This window comes from Salvelinus fontinalis, chromosome 23, assembly GCF_029448725.1.
Source record: "Salvelinus fontinalis isolate EN_2023a chromosome 23, ASM2944872v1, whole genome shotgun sequence".
Lineage (NCBI taxonomy): Eukaryota > Metazoa > Chordata > Actinopteri > Salmoniformes > Salmonidae > Salvelinus > Salvelinus fontinalis.
The window spans coordinates 24589041-24615560 of record NC_074687.1 but is presented as its reverse complement, the minus strand read 5'-3'; the positions used below and the strand labels follow the sequence as shown (position 1 = coordinate 24615560).

The 26520-nt window shown below is 45.7% G+C and overlaps 1 protein-coding gene across 6 annotated transcripts in view; it reads left to right on the top strand.

The window, feature by feature from the left end:
• LOC129821062 (teneurin-4-like) overlaps positions 1–26520 on the top strand; it is a 511923-nt gene that overhangs the window by 426421 nt on the left and 58982 nt on the right. For all 6 annotated transcript variants that reach the window (XM_055878317.1, XM_055878316.1, XM_055878314.1 and 3 more), the window contains 2 exons: positions 7053–7154; positions 13549–13743. In XM_055878317.1, coding sequence (XP_055734292.1) covers positions 7053–7154; positions 13549–13743 — 297 coding nt within the window. The remainder of the gene's footprint in view (positions 1–7052; positions 7155–13548; positions 13744–26520) is intronic.

Sequence of the window (26520 nt, the reverse complement as noted above, 5' to 3'; positions counted from 1 at the left end):
CCCTCCATCCTCCCTCCATCCTCCATCCACCCTCCACCCTCCCTCCATCCTCCCTCCACCCACCCTCCCTCCTCCCTCCACCCTCCCTCCACCCTCCCTCCACCCTCCCTCCACCCTCCCTCCATCCTCCCTCCACCCTCCCTCCACCCTCCCTCCACCCTCCCTCCACCCTCCCTCCATCCTCCCTCCACCCTCCCTCCACCCTCCCTCCACCCTCCCTCCACCCACCCTCCATCATCCCTCCACCCTCCCTCCACCCTCCCTCCACCCTCCCTCCACCCTCCCTCCACCCACCCTCCATCATCCCTCCACCCTCCCTCCACCCTCCACCCTCCCTCCCTCCACCCTCCCTCCCTCCACCCTCCACCCTCCCTCCCTCCACCCTCCCTCCACCCTCCCTCCATCCTCCCTCCACCCTCCCTCCCTCCATCCTCCCTCCACCCTCCCTCCCTCCACCCTCCACCCTCCCTCCCTCCATCCTCCCTCCACCCTCCCTCCATCCTCCCTCCACCCTCCCTCCACCCTCCCTCCATCCTCCCTCCACCCTCCCTCCCTCCATCCTCCCTCCACCCTCCCTCCCTCCACCCTCCACCCTCCCTCCCTCTATCCTCCCTCCACCCTCCCTCCACCCTCCCTCCATCCTCCCTCCACCCTCCCTCCCTCCATCCTCCCTCCACCCTCCCTCCCTCCACCCTCCACCCTCCCTCCCTCCATCCTCCCTCCACCCTCCCTCCATCCTCCCTCCATCATCCCTCCACCCTCCCTCCCTCCACCCTCCACCCTCCCTCCCTCCATCCTCCCTCCATCCTCCCTCCATCATCCCTCCACCCTCCCTCCCTCCACCCTCCCTCCATCCTCCCTCCACCCTCCCTCCCTCCATCCTCCCTCCACCCTCCCTCCCTCCACCCTCCCTCCCTCCATCCTCCCTCCACCCTCCCTCCATCCTCCCTCCATCATCCCTCCACCCTCCCTCCCTCCACCCTCCACCCTCCCTCCCTCCATCCTCCCTCCATCCTCCCTCCATCATCCCTCCACCCTCCCTCCCTCCATCATCCCTCCACCCTCCCTCCCTCCACCCTCCCTCCCTCCCTCCACCCTCCACCCTCCCTCCCTCCACCCTCCCTCCACCCTCCCTCCACCCTCCACCCTCCCTCCCTCCACCCTCCCTCCACCCTCCCTCCCTCCACCCTCCCTCCACCCTCCCTCCACCCTCCCTCCATCCACCCTCCACCCTCCCTCCATCCACCCTCCACCCTCCCTCCACCCTCCCTCCACCCTCCACCCTCCCTCTCTCCATCCTACCTCCACCCTCCCTCTATCCTACCTCCACCCTCCCTCCACCCTCCCTCCCTCCACCCTCCCTCCCTCCATCCTACCTCCACCCTCCCTCCATCCTCCCTCCACCCTCCCTCCACCCTCCCTCCATCCTCCCTCCACCCTCCCTCCCTCCATCATCCCTCCACCCTCCCTCCCTCCACCCTCCCTCCATCCTACCTCCGCCCCCCCTCCATCCTACCTCCACCCCCCCTCCATCATCCCTCCACCCTCCCTCCCTCCACCCTCCCTCCACCCTCCCTCCACCCTCCCTCCATCCTACCTCCACCCCCCCTCCATCATCCCTCCACCCTCCCTCCCTCCATCCTACCTCCATCCTCCCTCCACCCTCCATCCTACCTCCACCCTCCCTCCCTCCACCCTCCCTCCACCCTCCCTCCATCCTCCACCCTCCCTCCCTCCATCCTACCTCCACCCTCCCTCCTCCCTCCACTCTCCATTCTCCCTCCCTCCTCCCTCCACCCTCCCTCCACCCTCCCTCCATCCTCCCTCCACCCTCCCTCCCTCCATCATCCCTCCACCCTCCCTCCCTCCACCCTCCCTCCATCCTACCTCCACCCCCCCTCCATCCTACCTCCACCCCCCCTCCATCATCCCTCCCTCCACCCTCCCTCCACCCTCCACCCTCCCTCCACCCTCCCTCCCTCCACCCTCCACCCTCCACCCTCCCTCCCTCCACCCTCCCTCCACCCTCCATCCTCCCTCCACCCTCCCTCCCTCCATCCTCCCTCCACCCTCCCTCCCTCCACCCTCCACCCTCCCTCCCTCCATCCTCCCTCCACCCTCCCTCCATCCTCCCTCCACCCTCCCTCCACCCTCCCTCCATCCTCCCTCCACCCTCCCTCCCTCCATCCTCCCTCCACCCTCCCTCCCTCCACCCTCCACCCTCCCTCCCTCCATCCTCCCTCCACCCTCCCTCCATCCTCCCTCCATCATCCCTCCACCCTCCCTCCCTCCACCCTCCACCCTCCCTCCCTCCATCCTCCCTCCACCCTCCCTCCATCCATCATCCCTCCACCCTCCCTCCCTCCATCTTCCCTCCACCCTCCCTCCCTCCACCCTCCACCCTCCCTCCCTCCACCCTCCACCCTCCCTCCCTCCACCCTCCCTCCACCCTCCCTCCACCCTCCCTCCCTCCACCCTCCCTCCACCCTCCCTCCATCATCCCTCCACCCTCCACCCTCCACCCTCCACCCTCCCTCCACCCTCCCTCCACCCTCCACCCTCCCTCCCTCCCTCCACCCTCCCTCCATCATCCCTCCACCCTCCACCCTCCCTCCCTCCACCCTCCCTCCACCCTCCCTCCACCCTCCACCCTCCCTCCCTCCACCCTCCCTCCACCCTCCCTCCCTCCACCCTCCCTCCACCCTCCCTCCATCATCCCTCCACCCTCCACCCTCCCTCCACCCTCCCTCCACCCTCCCTCCATCATCCCTCCACCCTCCACCCTCCCTCCCTCCACCCTCCCTCCACCCTCCACCCTCCCTCCCTCCACCCTCCCTCCACCCTCCCTCCCTCCACCCTCCACCCTCCCTCCATCCTACCTCCACCCTCCCTCCACCCTCCCTCCCTCCACCCTCCACCCTCCCTCCACCCTCCCTCCCTCCACCCTCCACCCTCCCTCCATCCTACCTCCACCCTCCCTCCATCATCCCTCCACCCTCCCTCCCTCCACCCTCCCTCCACCCTCCACCCTCCCTCCATCCTACCTCCACCCTCCCTCCATCCTACCTCCACCCTCCCTCCACCCTCCCTCCCTCCACCCTCCCTCCACCCTCCACCCTCCCTCCATCCTACCTCCACCCTCCCTCCATCCTACCTCCACCCTCCCTCCACCCTCCCTCCCTCCATCCTCCCTCCCTCCACCCTCCCTCCATCCTACCTCCACCCTCCCTCCCTCCACCCTCCCTCCACCCTCCCTCCACCCTCCCTCCATCCTACCTCCACCCCCCCTCCATCCTACCTCCACCCTCCCTCCATCCTACCTCCACCCTCCCTCCACCCTCCCTCCCTCCATCCTCCCTCCACCCTCCCTCCCTCCACCCTCCACCCTCCCTCCCTCCATCCTCCCTCCACCCTCCCTCCATCCTCCCTCCACCCTCCCTCCCTCCACCCTCCACCCTCCCTCCCTCCATCCTCCCTCCACCCTCCCTCCATCCTCCCTCCACCCTCCCTCCACCCTCCCTCCATCCTCCCTCCACCCTCCCTCCCTCCATCCTCCCTCCATCCTCCCTCCCTCCACCCTCCACCCTCCCTCCCTCCATCCTCCCTCCACCCTCCCTCCATCCTCCCTCCACCCTCCCTCCACCCTCCCTCCATCCTCCCTCCACCCTCCCTCCCTCCATCCTCCCTCCACCCTCCCTCCCTCCACCCTCCACCCTCCCTCCCTCCATCCTCCCTCCACCCTACCTCCATCCTCCCTCCATCATCCCTCCACCCTCCCTCCCTCCATCCTCCCTCCATCCTCCCTCCACCCTCCCTCCCTCCACCCTCCACCCTCCCTCCCTCCACCCTCCCTCCATCCTCCCTCCACCCTCCCTCCATCCTCCCTCCACCCTCCCTCCATCCTCCCTCCATCCTCCCTCCATCCTCCCTCCCTCCTCCCTCCCTCCACCCTCCCTCCCTCCATCATCCCTCCACCCTCCCTCCCTCCATCATCCCTCCACCCTCCCTCCCTCCACCCTCCACCCTCCCTCCCTCCACCCTCCACCCTCCCTCCCTCCACCCTCCCTCCACCCTCCCTCCACCCTCCACCCTCCCTCCCTCCACCCTCCCTCCACCCTCCCTCCCTCCACCCTCCCTCCACCCTCCCTCCACCCTCCCTCCATCCACCCTCCACCCTCCCTCCATCCACCCTCCACCCTCCCTCCACCCTCCCTCCACCCTCCACCCTCCCTCCCTCCATCCACCCTCCACCCTCCCTCCATCCACCCTCCACCCTCCCTCCACCCTCCCTCCACCCTCCACCCACCCTCCCTCCATCCACCCTCCACCCTCCCTCCACCCTCCCTCCACCCTCCACCCTCCCTCCCTCCATCCTACCTCCACCCTCCCTCCATCCTACCTCCACCCTCCCTCCCTCCATCCTCCCTCCATCCTCCCTCCACCCTCCCTCCACCCTCCCTCCATCCTCCCTCCACCCTCCCTCCCTCCATCATCCCTCCACCCTCCCTCCCTCCACCCTCCCTCCATCCTCCCTCCATCCTACCTCCACCCCCCCTCCATCATCCCTCCACCCTCCCTCCCTCCACCCTCCCTCCACCCTCCCTCCATCCTACCTCCACCCCCCCTCCATCCTCCCTCCATCATCCCTCCACCCTCCACCCTCCCTCCCTCCACCCTCCCTCCACCCTCCCTCCACCCTCCACCCTCCCTCCCTCCACCCTCCCTCCACCCTCCCTCCCTCCACCCTCCACCCTCCCTCCATCCTACCTCCACCCTCCCTCCCTCCACCCTCCACCCTCCCTCCCTCCACCCTCCCTCCACCCTCCACCCTCCCTCCATCCTACCTCCACCCCCCCTCCATCCTACCTCCACCCTCCCTCCATCCTCCCTCCATCATCCCTCCACCCTCCACCCTCCCTCCCTCCACCCTCCCTCCACCCTCCCTCCACCCTCCACCCTCCCTCCCTCCACCCTCCCTCCACCCTCCCTCCATCCTACCTCCACCCTCCCTCCACCCTCCCTCCCTCCACCCTCCACCCTCCCTCCCTCCACCCTCCCTCCACCCTCCACCCTCCCTCCCTCCACCCTCCCTCCACCCTCCACCCTCCCTCCATCCTACCTCCACCCCCCCTCCATCCTACCTCCACCCTCCCTCCATCCTACCTCCACCCTCCCTCCACCCTCCCTCCACCCTCCCTCCACCCTCCCTCCCTCCACCCTCCACCCTCCCTCCCTCCACCCTCCCTCCACCCTCCACCCTCCCTCCATCCTACCTCCACCCTCCCTCCATCCTACCTCCACCCTCCCTCCACCCTCCCTCCCTCCACCCTCCACCCTCCCTCCCTCCACCCTCCCTCCATCCTACCTCCACCCTCCCTCCACCCTCCCTCCCGCCATCCTCCACCCTCCCTCCCTCCATCCTCCCTCCACCCTCCCTCCATCCTACCTCCACCCTCCCTCCCTCCATCCTCCCTCCATCCTACCACCCTTCAGTATGATGCCTTCAGCCAGTCTCTCACCAGGAATCAGTGTTGAATCTGTCCTGTATAATTGCCCCTCCAGGAAGAAATGCAAATGGTAATGCCCTGTAGCTTCTGAAACTCTCCTCAACCTCTCCCCCCCTCTCCCCCCTCTCCCCCCTCTCATCCCACTCACCCCTTCTCCTACCCCCCCCTCGTATACCCTCTCCTCCCCCCCAGCCCTACTTTCCCTCTCTCCTCCTCCCAGCACTCCTCTCCTCCTCCCAGCACTCCCCTCCTCCTCTGTCCCGTTTCCCCCCTCTCCTCCTCCCAGCACTCCCCTCCTCCTCTGTCCCGTTTCCCTCCTCTCCTCCCCATGTCTTCCCACTCTGTCCCTCTCTCCCTCTCTCCCCTCTCCCTCTCTCCTCTCTTCCTATCTCCCCTCTCCCTCTCTCCTCTCCTCTCCTCCTCCCCTCTCCCTCTCTCCCCTCTCCCTCTCTCCTCTCCTCCTCCCCTCTCCCTCTCTCCCTGCTCCCTCTCTCCCCTCTCCCTCTCTCCCTGCTCCCTCTCTCCCTGCTCCCTCTCCTCTGTGTTGATTGAGCCTCCTGAGGCAAGGAAAACAGCGGTCCCCGCACACATTTCAAGCCCTTTGTCGAATCACAAAAGCTGCTTTGTTCCAAGAGTTCTGCCTGGGAGCAACACTAGGCTGGCTGCAGGCACTGGACAAGAGTGAATATTTTTTCAGCACCATTTCTTATTTAATTCACTGCGCATCGTGTTATGAATTCCTTCTGCTGTGAAGAGAGAGAGAGAGAGAGAGAGAGAGAGAGAGAGAGAGAGAGAGAGATGGAGAGACAGACAGACAGAACGAGAGAGAGTGAGAGAGAGACAGACAGACAGAGAGAGACAGAGAGAGAGAGAGAGAGAGAGAGAGAGAGAGGACGAGAGAGAGAGAAAGATGGAGAGACATACATAGAAAGAGAGAGAGAAAGATGGAGAGACAGACATAGAAAGAGAGAGAGAGACAGAGAGAGAGCGAGAGAGAGAGAGAGAGAAAGAGAGAGAGAGAGAGAGAGAGAGAGATTTATATTTATATATTCCCTATATAGTGCACCACTTTTAATCAGAGTCCACAGGGCATATGATGCCATTTGAGATGTCGCTGATGGTTTCGGGTTGGATGAGCTAGTGAGCTAGATGATAGTGTTTATCAGTGCTCTCATAGTTTACCCATCTTGTATGTTTGACACGTACATGTTAATATACGAACATGCCTGATCCTTTTTCCATCCGCTTTACATGTATGAGGATCACCATGTGACACGAGCCATGTTATTCTTTCATGACAGGTCCTACTACGACGACTAGGAAGTAGCCTTTTTGCTGTGCATCTAATGCTCTTCCCTGTTACATGGCAGAGTTCCAGGTTTCCTCCTTACAGAGTTGTTCCTGGTCACTCTGCTTCCGCTGTAGTTCCTGGTCAATTTAGAGCACTTTTGTGACAACTGTCAAGTGTAAAACAATAAAATAAAATAAAAAAAAGCTTTATAAATAACATTTAATTGATTGAAGTTGATGTATGTGTTCCCACAGACTCCATTGACGACTGTCCCAGTGATTGCCATGGCAACGGTGACTGTGTGTCGGGAACATGTCACTGCTTCTTAGGATTCAGAGGCCCTGACTGTGGACGAGGTGAGTCTGTCCTTTAGTATACTTTATATGTCTCTCTCTCTGTCTCTCTGTCTCTCTGTCTCTCTCCTTCTCTCTCACTCTCTCCCTTTCTATGTCTGTCTCTCCATCTTTCTCTCTCTCGTCCTCGTTCTATCTCTCTTTCTCTCTCTCTCTCTCTCTCTCTGGAATGTATCGAACAGACTACGGTTGCCACGATACCAGTATGGAATAAAAACCTACTATATGTAACAGTATTGTGTGCTATAGCTTGGAAAAGAACCGTGTGATTCTGGGTGACAACATCAGGCTGTTTGTTGCCAACATTAGGACAGTTTTCACCAGGACATTCAGCTTCATGTTTCACTTCATTGTCACAATACCTCTGAGAATCACTATAGTAACAACCCTAGAACAGACTATATCATGTTGCTATAGTAACAACCCTTGAACAGACTATATCATGTTGCTATAGTAACAACCCTAGAACAGACTATATCATGTTGCTATAGTAACAACTCTAGAACAGACTATATCATGTTGCTATAGTAACAACCCTAGAACAGACTATATCATGTTGCTATAGTAACAACCCCAGAACATACTACTTCATGTTGCTATAGTAACAACCCCAGAACAGACCACTTCAGGTTGCTATAGTAACAACCCCAGAACAGAATACTTCATGTTGCTATAGTAACAACCCCAGAACAGACTACTTCAGGTTGCTATAGTAACAACCCCAGAACAGACCACTTCATGTTGCTATAGTAACAACCCCAGAACAGACCACTTCATGTTGCTATAGTAACAACCCCAGAACAGACTACTTCATGTTGCTATAGTAACAACCCCAGAACAGACTACTTCATGTTGCTATAGTAACAACCTCAGAACAGACTACTTCATGTTGCTATAGTAACAACCCCAGAACAGACTACTTCAGGTTGCTATAGTAACAACCCCAGAACAGACCACTTCATGTTGCTATAGTAACAACCCCAGAACAGACCACTTCATGTTGCTATAGTAACAACCCCAGAACAGACTACTTCATGTTGCTATAGTAACAACCCCAGAACAGACCACTTCATGTTGCTATAGTAACAACCCCAGAACAGACTACTTCGTGTTGAAAATAAATGAAATAATTCAGTAGATACAACACTATTAATATAAATAAATATGTAATAACCATTCATAATGGAATACATGCACTTGGAGTCCATGCCAGAATATCTCTTTGAAAACATTAAAAAAAAGTGTTTGTTATTGTGGCCAAATCCTCACTAAGCCATCTGTTATGAAAAGGATGATGATCGTTGATAGGCTGAAACTCTGCTAGGGTTGCACCCGAAACGGTACCCTACTCCCTCTATAGTGCACTATGGGCCCTGGTCAAAAGTAGTGCATGATATAGGGGGAAAAGGTGCCATTTGGGACACAGCCCTGCTCGCCTTACTGATCATTAGCTTAATGGTCTCATTTATCTGAGCAGTCAGATCACAGAGAGGCATAACACGGCTAGATACCTGCTCCAATTTGGATAAGTAATGCTGTAGTTAGTACATGGATAAGTAATGCTGTAGTTAGTACATAACACCTAGTCACCTAGTAATGCTGCTTTGTTTGTTTCACTGAGTCGCTTATTATTTGTTCTGCCTCTATATACTGTAGTTAGTACATAATATGTATATATACTGTAGTTAGTACATGGATAAGTAATGCTGTAGTTAGTACATGGATAAGTAATGCTGTAGTTAGTACATGGATAAGTAATGCTGTAGTTAGTACATGGCCTCTATTTACTGTAGTTAGTACATAATATGTATATATACTGTAGTTAGTACATAACATATATATACTGTAGTTAGTACATGGCCTCTATTTACTGTAGTTAGTACATAATATGTATATATACTGTAGTTAGTACATAACATATATATACTGTAGTTAGTACATGGCCTCTATATACTGTAGTTAGTACATAATATGTATATATACTGTAGTTAGTACATAACATATATATACTGTAGTTAGTACATGGCCTCTATATACTGTAGTTAGTACATGGCCTCTATATACTGTAGTTAGTACATAATATGTATATATACTGTAGTTAGTACATAACATATATATACTGTAGTTAGTACATGGCCTCTATTTACTGTAGTTAGTACATAATATATATATATATACTGTAGTTAGTACATGGCCTCTATTTACTGTAGTTAGTACATAATATGTATATATATTGTAGTTAGTGCATGGCCTCTATTTACTGTAGTTAGTACATAATATGTATATATACTGTAGTTAGTACATAACATATATATACTGTAGTTAGTACATGGCCTCTATTTACTGTAGTTAGTACATAATATGTATATATACTGTAGTTAGTACATAACATATATATATACTGTAGTTAGTACATGGCCTCTATTTACTGTAGTTAGTACATAATATATATATATACTGTAGTTAGTACATGGCCTCTATTTACTGTAGTTAGTACATAATATGTATATATACTGTAGTTAGTACATGGCCTCTATTTACTGTAGTTAGTACATAATATGTATATATACTGTAGTTAGTACATAACATATATATACTGTAGTTAGTACATGGCCTCTATTTACTGTAGTTAGTACATAATATGTATATATACTGTAGTTAGTACATAACATATATATACTGTAGTTAGTACATGGCCTCTATTTACTGTAGTTAGTACATAATATATATATATATATATATACTGTAGTTAGTACATGGCCTATATTTACTGTAGTTAGTACATAATATGTATATATACTGTAGTTAGTACATGGCCTCTATTTACTGTAGTTAGTACATAATATGTATATATACTGTAGTTAGTACATAACATATATATACTGTAGTTAGTACATGGCCTCTATTTACTATAGTTAGTACATAATATGTATATATACTGTAGTTAGTACATGACATATATATACTGTAGTTAGTACATGGCCTCTATTTACTGTAGTTAGTACATAATATATATATATATACTGTAGTTAGTACATGGCCTATATTTACTGTAGTTAGTACATAATATGTATATATATACTGTAGTTAGTACATGGCCTCTATTTACTGTAGTTAGTACATAATATGTATATATACTGTAGTTAGTACATAACATATATATACTGTAGTTAGTACATGGCCTCTATTTACTGTAGTTAGTACATAATATATATATATATATATATATATATATATATACTGTAGTTAGTACATGCCCTCTATATACTGTAGTTAGTACATAATATGTATATATATACTGTAGTTAGTACATAATATATATATACTGTAGTTAGTACATAATATCTATATATACTGTAGTTAGTATATAATATATACATATATATATATATATACTGTAGTTAGTACATAATATATATATATACTGTAGTTAGTACATAGCATATATATACTGTAGTTAGTACATGCCCTCTATTTACTGTAGTTAGTACAAAATATATATATACTGTAGTTAGTACATAATATATATATACTGTAGTTAGTACATAATATATATATATATACTGTAGTTAGTACATAATATATATATATATATACTGTGGTTAGTACATAATATATATATACTGTAGTTAGTACATAATATATATATATATACTGTAGTTAGTACATAACATATATATATATACTGTAGTTAGTACATAATATATATATATATATATATATATATATATATATACTGTAGTTAGTACATAATATATATATACTGTAGTTAGTACATAACATATATATACTGTAGTTAGTACATAACATATATATACTGTAGTTAGTACATAACATATATATACTGTAGTTAGTACATAATATATATATATACTGTAGTTAGTACATAATATATATATACTGTAGTTAGTACATAACATATATATACTGTAGTTAGTACATGACCTCTATATACTGTAGTTAGTACATAATATATATATATATATATATATATATACATATATATATATATATATATATATATATATATATATATATATATATATACTGTAGTTAGTACATAATATATATACTGTAGTTAGTACATAGCATATATATACTGTAGTTAGTACATGCCCTCTATTTACTGTAGTTAGTACATAATATATATATATACTGTAGTTAGTACATAACATATATATACTGTAGTTAGTACATAGCCTCTATATACTGTAGTTAGGACATAACATATATATACTGTAGTTAGTACATAATATATATATACACTGTAGTTAGTACATGACCTCTATATACTGTAGTTAGTACATAACACATATATACTGTAGTTAGTACATAACATATATATACTGTAGTTAGTACATCATATATATACTGTAGTTAGTACATAACACATATATACTGTAGTTAGTACATAATATATATTTACTGTAGTTAGTACATAACATATATATACTGTAGTTAGTACATACTATATATATATATATACTGTAGTTAGTACATGACCTCTATATACTGTAGTTAGTACATAACACATATATACTGTAGTTAGTACATAACATATATATACTGTAGTTAGTACATCATATATATATATACTGTAGTTAGTACATAACACATATATACTGTAGTTAGTACATAATATATATTTACTGTAGTTAGTACATAACATATATATACTGTAGTTAGTACATAACATATATATACTGTAGTTAGTACATAACATATATATATACTGTAGTTAGTACCTAACATATATACTGTAGTTAGTACATAACATATATATACTGTAGTTAGTACATAACATATATATACTGTAGTTAGTACATGACCTCTATATACTGTAGTTAGTACATAATATATATTTACTGTAGTTAGTACATAACATATATGTACTGTAGTTAGTACATAACATATATATACTGTAGTTAGTACATAACATATATATACTTTAGTTAGTACATAACATATATATACTGTAGTTAGTACATCATATATATATACTGTAGTTAGTACATAACATATATACTGTAGTTAGTACATAACATATATATACTGTAGTTAGTACATAACATATATATACTGTAGTTAGTACATAACATATATATACTGTAGTTAGTACATAATATATATATACTGTAGTTAGTACATAACACATATATACTGTAGTTAGTACATAACATATATATACTGTAGTTAGTACATCATATATATACTGTAGTTAGTACATAACACATATATACTGTAGTTAGTACATAATATATATTTACTGTAGTTAGTACATAACATATATATACTGTAGTTAGTACATACTATATATATATATATACTGTAGTTAGTACATGACCTCTATATACTGTAGTTAGTACATAACACATATATACTGTAGTTAGTACATAACATATATATACTGTAGTTAGTACATCATATATATATATACTGTAGTTAGTACATAACACATATATACTGTAGTTAGTACATAATATATATTTACTGTAGTTAGTACATAACATATATATACTGTAGTTAGTACATAACATATATATACTGTAGTTAGTACATAACATATATATATACTGTAGTTAGTACCTAACATATATACTGTAGTTAGTACATAACATATATATACTGTAGTTAGTACATAACATATATATACTGTAGTTAGTACATGACCTCTATATACTGTAGTTAGTACATAATATATATTTACTGTAGTTAGTACATAACATATATGTACTGTAGTTAGTACATAACATATATATACTGTAGTTAGTACATAACATATATATACTTTAGTTAGTACATAACATATATATACTGTAGTTAGTACATCATATATATATACTGTAGTTAGTACATAACATATATACTGTAGTTAGTACATAACATATATATACTGTAGTTAGTACATAACATATATATACTGTAGTTAGTACATAACATATATATACTGTAGTTAGTACATAATATATATATACTGTAGTTAGTACATAACACCTATATACTGTAGTTAGTATATATATATATATATATATATATATATATATATATATATATATATATATATATATATATATTGCTTCTTCACCTGCATTGCTTGCTGTTTGGGGTTTTACGCTGGGTTTCTGTACAGCACTTTGAGATATCAGCTGATGTAAGAAGGGCTTTATATATACATTTTATTTTGATATAACACCCAGATATTGTAGTTAGTACATCGTTTTGGAGCTGGCATCACTCCCCTGTTAGTGTTCACACAACGTTAGTTAGGAAACCAAACTGTTCATCACTGTCTTTGCTAGGGGATTATTCTTTGAAGCTCTGGTTGATGGAGTGCATTCAAACTGTGGTGCTATCTGACTGTCTATGTGTCTGTGTGTCCATCTGTCCCTCTTCAAAGCGTCCTGTCCGGTGCTGTGCAGTGGGAACGGCCAGTACCTCAAAGGGCGATGCATGTGTCACAGTGGCTGGAAGGGCGGGGAGTGCGATGTACCGACCAACCAGTGCATAGACGTCACCTGCTCTGGCCACGGGACATGCATCGTGGGGACATGCATCTGTAACCCTGCATACAAGGGAGATAACTGCGAAGAAGGTGAATGAATGAATGGAGTAATTAATGAACGAATTAATGAATGCATATATGAATTAATTAATGAATGGATGAATTAATGAATGCATGAATTAATTAATAAATGTATTAATTAACGGATGGATGAATACATTAAGTAATTAATTAATTATTGGATGAATTAATTAATGGATGAATTCATTCATTAATGGGTGCATGCATTAATTAATTAATTAATTAATTAATGGAGGAATTAATTAATTAATTAATAGATGAAGAGAACTGTGAAGAAAGTGATGTTTATCAGAGTTTGACCAGGATCACACAGATTTAATTTATATTTCAAAAGTGAGTAACTCACTACAGACTCCTGCTTGGGCCCCCGAGTGGCACAGCGGTCTAAGGAACTACAGACCCTGGTTCCATTCCAGGCTGTATCACAGCGGTCTAAGCAACTACAGACCCTGGTTCCATTCCAGGCTGTATCACAGCGGTCTAAGAAACTACAGACCCTGGTTCCATTCCAGGCTGTATCACAGCAGGTCTAAGGAACTACAGACCCTGGTTCCATTCCAGGCTGTATCACAGCGGTCTAAGCAACTACAGACTCTGGTTCCATTCCAGGCTGTATCACAGATGTCTAAGCAACTACAGACCCTGGTTCCATTCCAGGCTGTTTTACAGCGGTCTAAGCAACTACAGACCCTGGTTCCATTCCAGGCTGTATCACAGCAGGTCTAAGGAACTACAGACCCTGGTTCCATTCCAGGCTGTATTACAGCGGTCTAAGAAACTACAGACCCTGGTTCCATTCCAGGCTGTATCACAGCGGTCTAAGCAACTACAGACCCTGGTTCCATTCCAGGCTGTATCACAGCGGTCTAAGGAACTACAGACCCTGGTTCCATTCCAGGCTGTATCACAGCGGTCTAAGCAACTACAGACCCTGGTTCTATTCCAGGCTGTATCACAGCGGTCTAAGCAACTACAGACCCTGGTTCCATTCCAGGCTGTATCACAGCAGGTCTAAGGAACTACAGACCCTGGTTCCATTCCAGAGCACAATTGGCCCAGCGTCGTCCTGGTTTTGCCGGGGCAGGCCGTCATTGTAAATAAGATTTTGTTCTTAACTGACTTGCCTAGTTAAAAAAAGGTTAAATTAAAAATATATTTTATAATAATTGTTCCCTAAAGAATATGGTGGACTCTGTCTTCCAAATGAGTGCACTGTTATGAAGGTGAAGTGTGATTTAAAATAGAAAAGTCTAAAGTTTTCCAAATCTGTCTTTTTCGTATTACAGACGTGTAAATTAGTCTTTGGGTGCAGCTTAGCCCAGTAGTAGAGTAATCAAACTTGAATAAACAAGATGGCCAGCACATATAAGGTTATTTCTATATCTATTAACTATATCAACAGGCTTTAATGTACATTCTTCTGGAGCTCTAGGTAGAGTTACCCCTGTAGAGGGTAAAGTTATCCCTGTAGAGGGTAGAGTTATCCCTGTAGAGGGTAGAGTTATCCCTGTAGAGGGTAGAGTTATCCCTGTAGTAAAGTTATCCCTGTAGAGGGTAGAGTTATCTCTGTAGAGGGTAGAGTTATCCCTGTAGAGGGTAGAGTTATCCCTGTAGAGGGTAGAGTTATCCCTGTAGAGGGTAAAGTTATCCCTGTAGAGGGTAAAGTTATCCCTGTAGAGGGTAGAGTTATCCCTGTAGAGGGTAGAGTTATCCCTGTAGAGGGTAAAGTTATCCCTGTAGAGGGTAGAGTTATCCCTGTAGTAAAGTTATCCCTGTAGAGGGTAGAGTTATCCCTGTAGAGGGTAGAGTTATCCCTGTAGAGGGTAGAGTTATCCCTGTAGATGGTAGAGTTATCCCTGTAGAGGGTAGAGTTATCCCTGTAGAGGGTAGAGTTATCCCTGTAGAGGGTAGAGTTATCCCTGTAGATGGTAAATTTATCCCCATAGAGAGTAAAGTTATCCCTGTAGAGGGTAGAGTTATCCCTGTAGATGGTAGAGTTATACCTGTAGAGGGTAGAGTTATCCCTGTAGAGGGTAGAGTTATCCCTGTAGAGGGTAGAGTTATCCCTGTAGATGGTAGAGTTATCCCTGTAGAGGGTAGAGTTATCCCTGTAGAGGGTAGAGTTATCCCTGTAGATGGTAGAGTTATCCCTGTAGAGGGTAGAGTTATCCCTGTAGAGGGTAGAGTTATCCCTGTAGAGGGTAGAGTTATCCCTGTAGAGGGTAGAGTTATCCCTGTAGAGGGTAGAGTTATCCCTGTAGAGGGTAGAGTTATCCCTGTAGAGGGTAGAGTTATCCATGTAGAGGGTAGAGTTATCCCTGTAGAGGGTAGAGTTATCCCTGTAGAGGGTAGAGTTATCCCTGTAGAGGGTAGAGTTATCCCTGTAGAGGGTAGAGTTATCCCTGTAGAGGGTAGAGTTATCCCTGTAGAGGGTAGAGTTATCCCTGTAGAGGGTAAAGTTATCCCTGTAGAGGGTAAAATTATCCCTCTAGAGGGTAAAGTTATCCCTGTAGAGGGTAGAGTTATCCCTGTAGAGGGTAGAGTTATCCCTGTAGAGGGTAGAGTTATCCCTGTAGAGGGTAAAGTTATCCCTGTAGTAAAGTTATCCCTGTAGTAAGTTTTCCCTGTAGTAAAGTTATCCCTCTAGAGGGTAAAGTTATCCCTGTAGTAAAGGTATCCCTGTAGTAAAGTTATCCCTGTAGTAAAGTTATCCCTGAAGAGGGTAAAGTTATCCCTGTAGAGGGTAAAGTTATCCCTGTAGTAAAGTTATCACTGTAGTAAAGTTATCCCTGTAGTAAATTTATACCAGTAGTAAAGTTATCCCTGTAGTAAAGTTATCCCTGTAGTAAAGTTATCCCTGTAGTAAAGTTATCCCTGTAGTAAAGTTATCTCTGTAGTAAAGTTATCCCTGTAGAGGGTAGAGTTATCCCTGTAGAGGGTAAAGTTATCCCTCTAGAGGGTAAAGTTATCCCTGTAGTAGAGTTATCCCTGTAGAGGGTAGAGTTATCCCTGTAGATGGTAGAGTTATCCCTCTAGAGGGTAGAGTTATCCCTCTAGAGGGTAGAGTTATCCCTCTAGAGGGTAGAGTTACCCCTGTAGAGGGTAGAGTTATCCCTGTAGTAAAGTTATCCCTGTAGAGGGTAAAGTTACCCCTGTAGAGGGTAAAGTTACCCATGTAGAGGGTAGAGTTATCCCTGTAGTAAAGTTATCCCTGTAGAGGGTAAAGTTACCCCTGTAGAGGGTAAAGTTACCCCTGTAGAGGGTAGAGTTATCCCTGTAGTAAAGTTATCCCTGTAGAGGGTAGAGTTATCCCTGTAGAGGGTAGAGTTATCTCTGTAGAGGGTAGAGTTATCCCTGTAGAGGGTAGAGTTATCCCTGTAGTAAAGTTATCCCTGTAGAGGGTAGAGTTATCCCTGTAGAGGGTAGAGTTATCCCTGTAGAGGGTAAAGTTATCCCTGTAGAGGGTAGAGTTATCCCTGTAGTAAAGTTATCCCTGTAGAGGGTAGAGTTATCCCTGTAGAGGGTAGAGGTATCCCTGTAGTAAAGTTATCCCTGTAGAGGGTAGAGTTAGCCCTGTAGAGGGTAAAGTTATCCCTGTAGAGGGTAGAGTTATCCCTGTAGTAAAGTTATCCCTGTAGAGGGTAGAGTTATACCTGTAGAGGGTAAAGTTACCCCTGTAGTAAAGTTATCCCTGTAGAGGGTAAAGTTATCCCTGTAGTGGGTAGAGTTATCCCTGTAGAGGGTAGAGTTATCTCTGTAGAGGGTAGAGTTATCCCTGTAGAGGGTAGAGTTATCCCTGTAGAGGGTAGAGTTATCCCTGTAGAGGGTAGAGTTATCTCTGTAGAGGGTAAAGTTATCACTGTAGATGGTAGAGTTATCCCTGTAGAGGGTAGAGTTATCCCTGTAGAGTTATCCCTGTAGAGGGTAAAGTTATCCCTGTAGAGGGTAAAGTTATCCCTGTAGAGGGTAAAGTTATCCCTGTAGAGGGTAGAGTTATCCCTGTAGAGGGTAAAGTTATCCCTGTAGAGGGTAGAGTTATCCCTGTAGAGGGTAGAGTTATCCCTTTAGAGGGTAGAGTTATCCCTGTAGAGGGTAGAGTTATCCCTTTAGAGGGTAGAGTTATCCCTGTAGAGGGTAGAGTTATCCCCGTAGAGGGTAGAGTTATCCCTGTAGAGGGTAAAGATGAACATTTCACTGTATTTCCCTGACTACATTGCTTTGCTAGTTAAAGCAAATGTACGAACGCTCAACACCCGTTGAATATGGCCGGTGTCAATAAACGTTGGCAAAAAAGCGTAATGAAATTGTTGCCAGCAGCACGGTTACAGTCACCAACGCTCTGGATAACATGAAAACAGCCTAACCAGCCCAGTTAGGGAGAGTAAAATGGTCAGAGTGAGGTGTTCTCTCATTTGTGTCTGGAAGTAGCTAGCAAGCTGCCAACCTTAGCCAGATAGCTTGGGTTCTCTACTGCCATTCTGAGGTCAGAATGCTTGGATCAACCCTCCTCATTGGCCAGAAGGTCCATTCTGAGGTCAGAATGCTTGGATCAACCCTCCTCATTGGCCAGAAGGTCCATTCTGAGGTGAGAACGTTCGGATCAACCCTCCTCATTGGCCAGAAGGTCCATTCTGAGGTCAGAATGCTTGGATCAACCCTCCTCATTGGCCAGAAGGTCCATTCTGAGGTCAGAATGCTTGGATCTTTTACTTCTATCCAATGTAAAAACAATTGTTATGTCAAATTGTATGTTCCTTTTGATGGCGTAGAAGGAGGCCCTTCTTGCCTTGTCTCTCAGATCGTTCACAGCTTTGTGGAAGTTATCTGTGGTGTTGATGTTTAGGACGAGGTACGTATAGTTTTTTGTGTTGCTCTTGGGAAACTGGACCTTTTTTGGAACACCGTTATTTTTGTCTTACTGAGATTTTCTGTCAGGGCCCAGGTCTGTGCAGAAAATCTAGGTGCTGCTGTAGGCCCTCCTTGGTCGGGGGCAGAAGCACCAGATCATCAGTAGACATTTGACTTCAGATTCTAGAGGGTTTAAGCTGTTGATAGAAATCTGGTGTGTTTTTTTGCCAATTTGAACTGTGATTTTGGCTATCTCTGTCTCTTGCTCTCTCTCTCTGTCCTCCTCTATTCCCTATTCATTATGTACAGAGGGTCCAGGGCTTTCTATTATCCACACTAAACAATCCCCTTTGTTATCTGAAAATCCAATGAGTTTAATTTGCAAAGAGGGAAAGTGTGACTTTAATCCATTAAGAACTGCTGCTATCTGGGGATGATCAGGAGGGATCTCTGTAATCCATTAAGAACTGCTGCTATCTGGGGATGATCAGGAGGGATCTCTGTAATCCATTAAGAACTGCTGCTATCTGGGGATGATGAGGAGGGATCTCTGTAATCCATTTAACAGCTGCTGCTATCTGGGGATGATCAGGAGGGATCTCTGTAATCCATTAAGAACTGCTGCTATCTGGGGATGATCAGGAGGGATCTCTGTAATCCATTAAGAACTGCTGCTATCTGGGGATGATCAGGAGGGATCTCTGTAATCCATTAAGAACTGCTGCTATCTGGGGATGATGAGGAGGGATCTCTGTAATCCAATAACAGCTGCTTCTATCTGGGTATGATGAGGAGGGATCTCTGTAATCCATTAAGAACTGCTGCTATCTGGGGATGATGAGGAGGGATCTCTGTAATCCATTTAACAGCTGCTGCTATCTGGGGATGATGAGAGAGAAGGAGCAAGGGAAGAGAAAAGAGGAGAGGAGAGGAGAGGAAACACAGGATGAAATTGAAGTAGCCATTGTGTTTGTCAGTCTGTTGAAACCTCTCATTTTCAGATGAGTAATGGCCCCCATGAGTTTGATAGATGGTGCTTCCTGACATTCCCTAGCCCCTGCACACCCCTATTCTATCAGGGTTTGGGAACCATTAGCTGTATGGCGCAGCAGAGACCCACAAGCACCCCTACCCTTCTTCTCCTACGACCTTCAGCCAGTATGATTAATTACCAGGAGAGACAGTGATGTCAGTTGGACCTAGCCTCTGATCTCTCTGCCTCTCTGAGCCTGGCGCCCCCAAACCATCTGCCTACCGAGCGAGAGACCTGGGCTGAGATCCAAATGACACCCTATTTTCTATATAGTGCGCTACCATACTGTATAGTGCAGAAGCCTGCATAGGGCTCTGGTCAAAAGTAGCCCACTACATAGGGAATAGGGGGTCATTTGGGACGCAGATCTGGAGAGTCCTGGGATCTTCTCTGTCTCATTCTAACGGATCTTTAGAGCCTTTTATGTAACGATAAAGAGGAGATGACGTAACGCTGTCCCGGTGCCCCCACTAGCTGGAGTAGTGTCTGGCCACTACCCCATTTTTCTCCCCAGTTACCATCTTGTCTCATCACTGCAACTCCCCAATGGGCTCTGGAGACGAAGGTTGAGTAATCCGTCCTCTGAAACGTGACCCGCCAAACCACACGCTTCTTAACACCCGCCGATGTGTCGGAGGAAACGCTGTTCGACTGACGACTGAGATCAACCTGCAGGCGCCCGGCCCGCCACAAGGAGTCGCTAGAGCGCGACGAGCCAAGTAAAGCCCACCCGGACAAACCCTCCCCTTTATCCGGACGACGCTGGGACAATTGTGTGACGTCCTATGGGACTCCCGATCACGGCCAGTTGTGATGCAGCCTGTGATCAAAGCCAGGCCTGTAATGACACCATCTAGCTTAGTTTGGAGACACCTAGTCAAAAGTTTAGGACACACCTACTCATTCAAGGGTGTTTCATTATTTTTTTACAATTTATACATTGTCGAATAATAGTGAAGACATCAACACTATGTTATAACACAGTTTATTTTTAAGTGTTAAACAAATCAAAATGTATTTTAGATTTTAGATTCTTCAAAGTAGCCACCCTTTATGCCTTTATGACAGCTCTGCACAGTTTTGGCATTCTCTTAACCAGCTTTACCTGGAATGCTTTTCCAACAGTCTTGAAGGAGTACCCACATATGCTGAGCACTTGTTGGCTGCTTTTCCTTCACTCTGCGGTCCAACTCATCCCAAATCATCTCAATTGGGTTGAGGTCGGGGGATTGTGGAGGCCAGGTCATCTGATGCAGCACTCCATCACTCTCCTTCTTGGTCACATAGCCCTTATACAGCCTTGAGGTGTGTTGGGTCATTGTCCTGTTGAAAAAACAAATGATTGTCCTACTAAGCGCAAACCAAATGTGATGGCATATCACTGCAGAATGCTGTGGTAGCCATGCTGGTTAAGTGTGCCTTGGATTCTAAATAAATCACTGACAGTGTCACCAGCAAAGCACCCCCACACAATCACACCTCCTCCTCCATGCTTCAGGGTGGGAACCACACCATCACACCTCCTCCTCCATGCTTCACGGTGGGAACCACACCATCACACCTCCTCCTCCATGCTTCACGATGGGAACCACACATGCGGAGATCATCTGTTCACCTACTCTGCATCTCACAAAGACACGGCAGTTGGAACCAAAAATCTCAAATTTGGACTCAACGAACCAAAGGACAGATTTTCACCGGTCTATAATGTCCATTGCTCGTGTTTCTTGGCCCAAGCAAGTCTCTTCTTCTTATTGGTCTCCTTTAGCAGTGGTTTCTTTGCAGCAATTCAACCATGAAGTCCTGATTCACACAGTCTCCTCTGAACAGTTGATGTTGAGATGTGTCTGTTACTTGAACTCTGTGAAGCATTTATTTGGGCTGCAATTTCTGAGGCTGGTAGCTCTAATGAACTTATCCTCTGCAGTAGCGGTAACTCTGGGTCTGTCCTTTCCTGTGGCGGTCCTCATGAGAGCCAGTTTCATCATAGCTCTTGATTGTTTTTGTGACGGAACTTGAAGAAACTTTTGATTGACCGGACTGACTGACCTTCATGTCTTAAAGTAATGATGGACTGTCATTTCTCTTTGCTTATTTGAGCTGTTTTTGTTATGTTACAGGCTTATTATAAAATTGATTAAATACATATTTTTCCTCATCAATCTACACACAATACCCCATAATGACATCACAATACCCCATAATGACAAAGCGAAAACAGGTTTTATATATTTTTTAATTATGTTAACCCCTTGACTTTTGGATATGACGCTACAAGCTTGGCAGACCTGCATTTGGGGAGTTTCTCCCATTCTTCTCTGCAGATCCTCTCAAGCTCTGTCAGGTTGGATGGGGAGCGTCGCTGCACAGCTATTTTCAGATCTCTCCAGAGATGTTAGATCGGGTTAAAGTGCTGGCTCTGTCTGGGCCACTCAAGGACATTCAGAGACTTGTCCCAAAGCCACTCCTGCGTTGTCTTGGCTGTGTGCTTAGGGTCATTGTCCTGTTGGAAGGTGAACATTCGCCCCAGTCTGAGCTCTCTGGAGCAGGTTTTCATCGATGATCTCTCTGGACTTTGCTCCGTTCATCGTTCCCTCTTTTCTGACTTGTCTCCTAATCCCTGCCGCTGAAAAACATCCCCACACCTTGATGCTGCCACCAGACACTTGGCATTCAGGCCAAAGAGTTCAACCTTGGTTTCGTCAGACCAGAGAATTTAGTTTCTCATGGTCTGAGAGTCTTTAGGTGCCTTTTGGCAAATTCCAAGCAGGCTGTCACGTGCCTTTTACTGAGGAGTGGCTTCCTTCTGGCCACTCTAAAATAAAGGCCTGATTGGTTGCGTGCTGCAGAGATGGTTGTTCTTCTGGAAGGTTCTCCCATTTCCATAGAGGAACTCTAGAGCACTGTCAGAGTGACCATCGGATTCTGGGTCACCTCCCTGACCAAGGCCCTTCTTCCCTGATTGCTCAGTTTGGCTGGTCAGCCAGCTCTAGGAAGAGTCTTGGTGGTTCCAATCTTCTTCCATTTAAGAATGAGGGAGGCAACTGTGTTCTTGAGGACCTTCAATTGTGCAGAAATGTTTTGGGTCCCTTCCCCAGATCTGTGCCTCGACACAATGTTGTCTCGGAGCTCAACGGACAATTCTTCGACCTCATGACTTGGTTTTTGTTCTGGCATATACTGACAGCTGTGGGACCTTATATAGACAGGTGTGTGCCTTTCCAAATCATGTCCAATTAATTGAATTTACCACAGGTGGACTCCAATCAAGTTGTAGAAACATCTCAAGGATGATCAATGGAAACAGGATGCACCTGAGGTCAATGTAGAGTCTCATAGCAAAGGGTCTGAATACTTATGTAAATAAGGTACTTCTGTTTTTATTTTTAATACATTTGCAAACAATTTAAAAACATATTTTCTCTTTGTCAATATGGGGTATTGTGTGTCGATTGATAAGGATTTTATTTGTTTAATCGATTTTAGGATAAGGCTGTAACGTAAAAAATTTGGAAAAAGTCAAAGGGTCTGAATACTTTATAGAACGCAATGTATATATAATCAGGACAAGTATTGTATATATAATCAGGACAGGTATTGTATATATAATCAGGACAGGTATTGTGTATATAATCAGGACAGGTATTGTGTATATAATCAGGACAGGTATTGTATATATAATCAGGACAGGTATTGTGTATATAATCCGGACAGGTATTGTATATATAATCAGGACAGGTATTGTATATATAATCAGTACAGGTATTGTGTATATAATCAGGACAGGTATTGTATATATAATCAGGATGGATATTGTATATATAATCAGGACAGGTATTGTATATATAATCAGGACAGGTATTGTATATATATAATCAGGACAGGTATTGTATATATAATCAGGACATGTATTGTATATATAATCAGGACAGGTATTGTATATATAATCAGGACAGGTATTGTATATATATAATCAGGACAGGTATTGTATATATAATCAGGACAGGTATTGTGTATATAATCCGGACAGGTATTGTATATATAATCAGGACAGGTATTGTATATATAATCAGTACAGGTATTGTGTATATAATCAGGACAGGTATTGTATATATAATCAGGATGGATATTGTATATATAATCAGGACAGGTATTGTATATATAATCAGGACAGGTATTGTATATATATAATCAGGACAGGTATTGTATATATAATCAGGACATGTATTGTATATATAATCAGGACAGGTATTGTATATATAATCAGGACAGGTATTGTATATATATAATCAGGACAGGTATTGTATATATAATCAGGACAGGTATTGTGTATATAATCAGGACAGGTATTGTGTATATAATCAGGACAGGTATTGTATATATAATCAGGACAGGTATTGTATATATAATCAGGACAGGTATTGTATATATAATCAGGACAGGTATTGTATATATAATCAGGACAGGTATTGTATATATAATCAGGACAGGTATTGTGTATATAATCAGGACAGGTATTGTATATATATATAATCAGGACAGGTATTGTATATATAATCAGTACAGGTATTGTATATATAATCAGGACAGGTATTGTATATATATAATCAGGACAGGTATTGTATATATAATCAGGACAGGTATTGTGTATATAATCAGGACAGGTATTGTATATATAATCAGGACAGGTATTGTATATATAATCAGGACAGGTATTGTGTATATAATCAGGACAGGTATTGTGTATATAATCAGGACAGGTATTGTGTATATAATCAGGACAGGTATTGTATATATAATCAGGACAGGTATTGTATATATAATCAGGACAGGTATTGTATATATAATCAGGACAGGTATTGTGTATATAATCAGGACAGGTATTGTGCATCTTCTCAACAAGCTGTAAACTTGATTGAATAGTGTTCTCATCCTTATAAGTGCTCACTGATGTCACACCCGCATGCACTTCTCTCAGCTGATGATGTCACTTCCCTCAGCTAATGTGTCACTTCCCTCAGCTGATGATGTCACTTCCCTCAGCTGATGATGTCACTTCCCTCAGCTGATGATGTCACTTCCCTCAGCTAATGTGTCACTTCCCTCAGCAGATGATGTCACTTCCCACAGCTGATGTGTCACTTCCCTCAGCTGATGATGTCACTTCCCACAGCTGATGTGTCACTTACCACAGATTATGTGTCACTTCCCTCAGCTGATGATGTCACTTCCCTCAGCTGATGATGTCACTTCCATCAGCTGATGTGTCACTTCCCTCAGCTGATGATGTCACTTCCCTCAGCTGATGATGTCACTTCCATCAGCTGATGTGTCACTTCCCTCAGCTGTTGATGTCACTTCCCACAGCTGTTGATGTCACTTCCCACAGCTGTTGATGTCACTTCCCACAGCTGTTGATGTCACTTCCCACAGCTGATGTGTCACTTCCCTCAGCTGTTGATGTCACTTCCCACAGCTGTTGATGTCACTTCCCACAGCTGATGTGTCACTTCCCTCAGCTGTTGATGTCACTTCCCACAGCTGTTGATGTCACTTCCCACAGCTGTTGATGTCACTTCCCACAGCTGATGATGTCACTTCCATCAGCTGATGTGTCACTTCCCTCAGCTGTTGATGTCACTTCCCACAGCTGTTGATGTCACTTCCCACAGCTGTTGATGTCACTTCCCACAGCTGTTGATGTCACTTCCCACAGCTGATGTGTCACTTACCACAGATGATGTGTCACTTCCCACAGCTGTTGATGTCACTTCCCACAGCTGATGATGTCACTTACCACAGATTATGTGTCACTTCCCTCAGCTGATGATGTCACTTCCCACAGCTGATGATGTCACTTCCAAACAGCTGATGATGTCACTTACCACAGCTGATGTGTCAGCTGATGTGTCACTTCCCATAGCTGATGTTGTCACTTCCCACAGATGACGCGTCCCAAATGGCTCCCTATTGTCTTTGTAGTGGAATACTTAGAGCCCTGTGGCCAACCCTCCAGCATGCTTTTACATTAAGGGAAACCTGTTCTTGTCAAGGTCTTCCCCTCTCCTCTCCTTCCATCTGTCCTCCACTCCTCTCTTCTCCTCTTCTCTCTGTGTCCTCTACTCCTCTCTTCTCCTCTTTTCTCTGTGTCCTCTACTCATCTCTTCTCCTCTTCTCTCTGTGTCCTCTACTCATCTCTTCTCCTCTTCTCTCTGTGTCCTCTACTCCTCTCTTCTCCTCTTCTCTCTGTGTCCTCTCCTTCCATCTGTCCTCCACTCCTCTCTTCTCCTCTTCTCTCTGTGTCCTCTACTCATCTATTCTCCTCTTCTCTCTGTGTCCTCTACTCCTCTCTTCTCCTCTGCTCTCTGTGTCCTCTCCTTCCATCTGTCCTCCACTCCTCTCTTCTCCTCTTCTCTCTGTGTCCTCTACTCATCTCTTCTCCCCTTCTCTGTGTCCTCTACTCATCTATTCTCCTCTTCTCTGTGTCCTCTACTCATCTCTTCTCCTCCTCTCTGTGTCCTCTACTCCTCTCTTCTCCTCTTCTCTCTGTGTCCTCTACTCATCTCTTCTCCTCTTCTCTCTGTGTCCTCTACTCCTCTCTTCTCCTCTTCTCTCTGTGTCCTCTACTCATCTCTTCTCCTCTTCTCTCTGTGTCCTCTACTCCTCTCTTCTCCTCTTCTCTCTGTGTCCTCTACTCATCACTTATCCTCTTCTCTCTGTGTCCTCTACTCATCTCTTCTCTCTGTGTCCTCTACTCATCTCTTCTCTCTGTGTCCTCTACTCATCACTTCTCCTCTTTTCTCTGTGTCCTCTACTCATCTCTTATCCTATTCTCTATGTGTCCTCTACTCCTCTCTTCTCCTCTTCTCTCTGTGTCCTCTACTCCTCTCTCCTCCTCTTCTCTC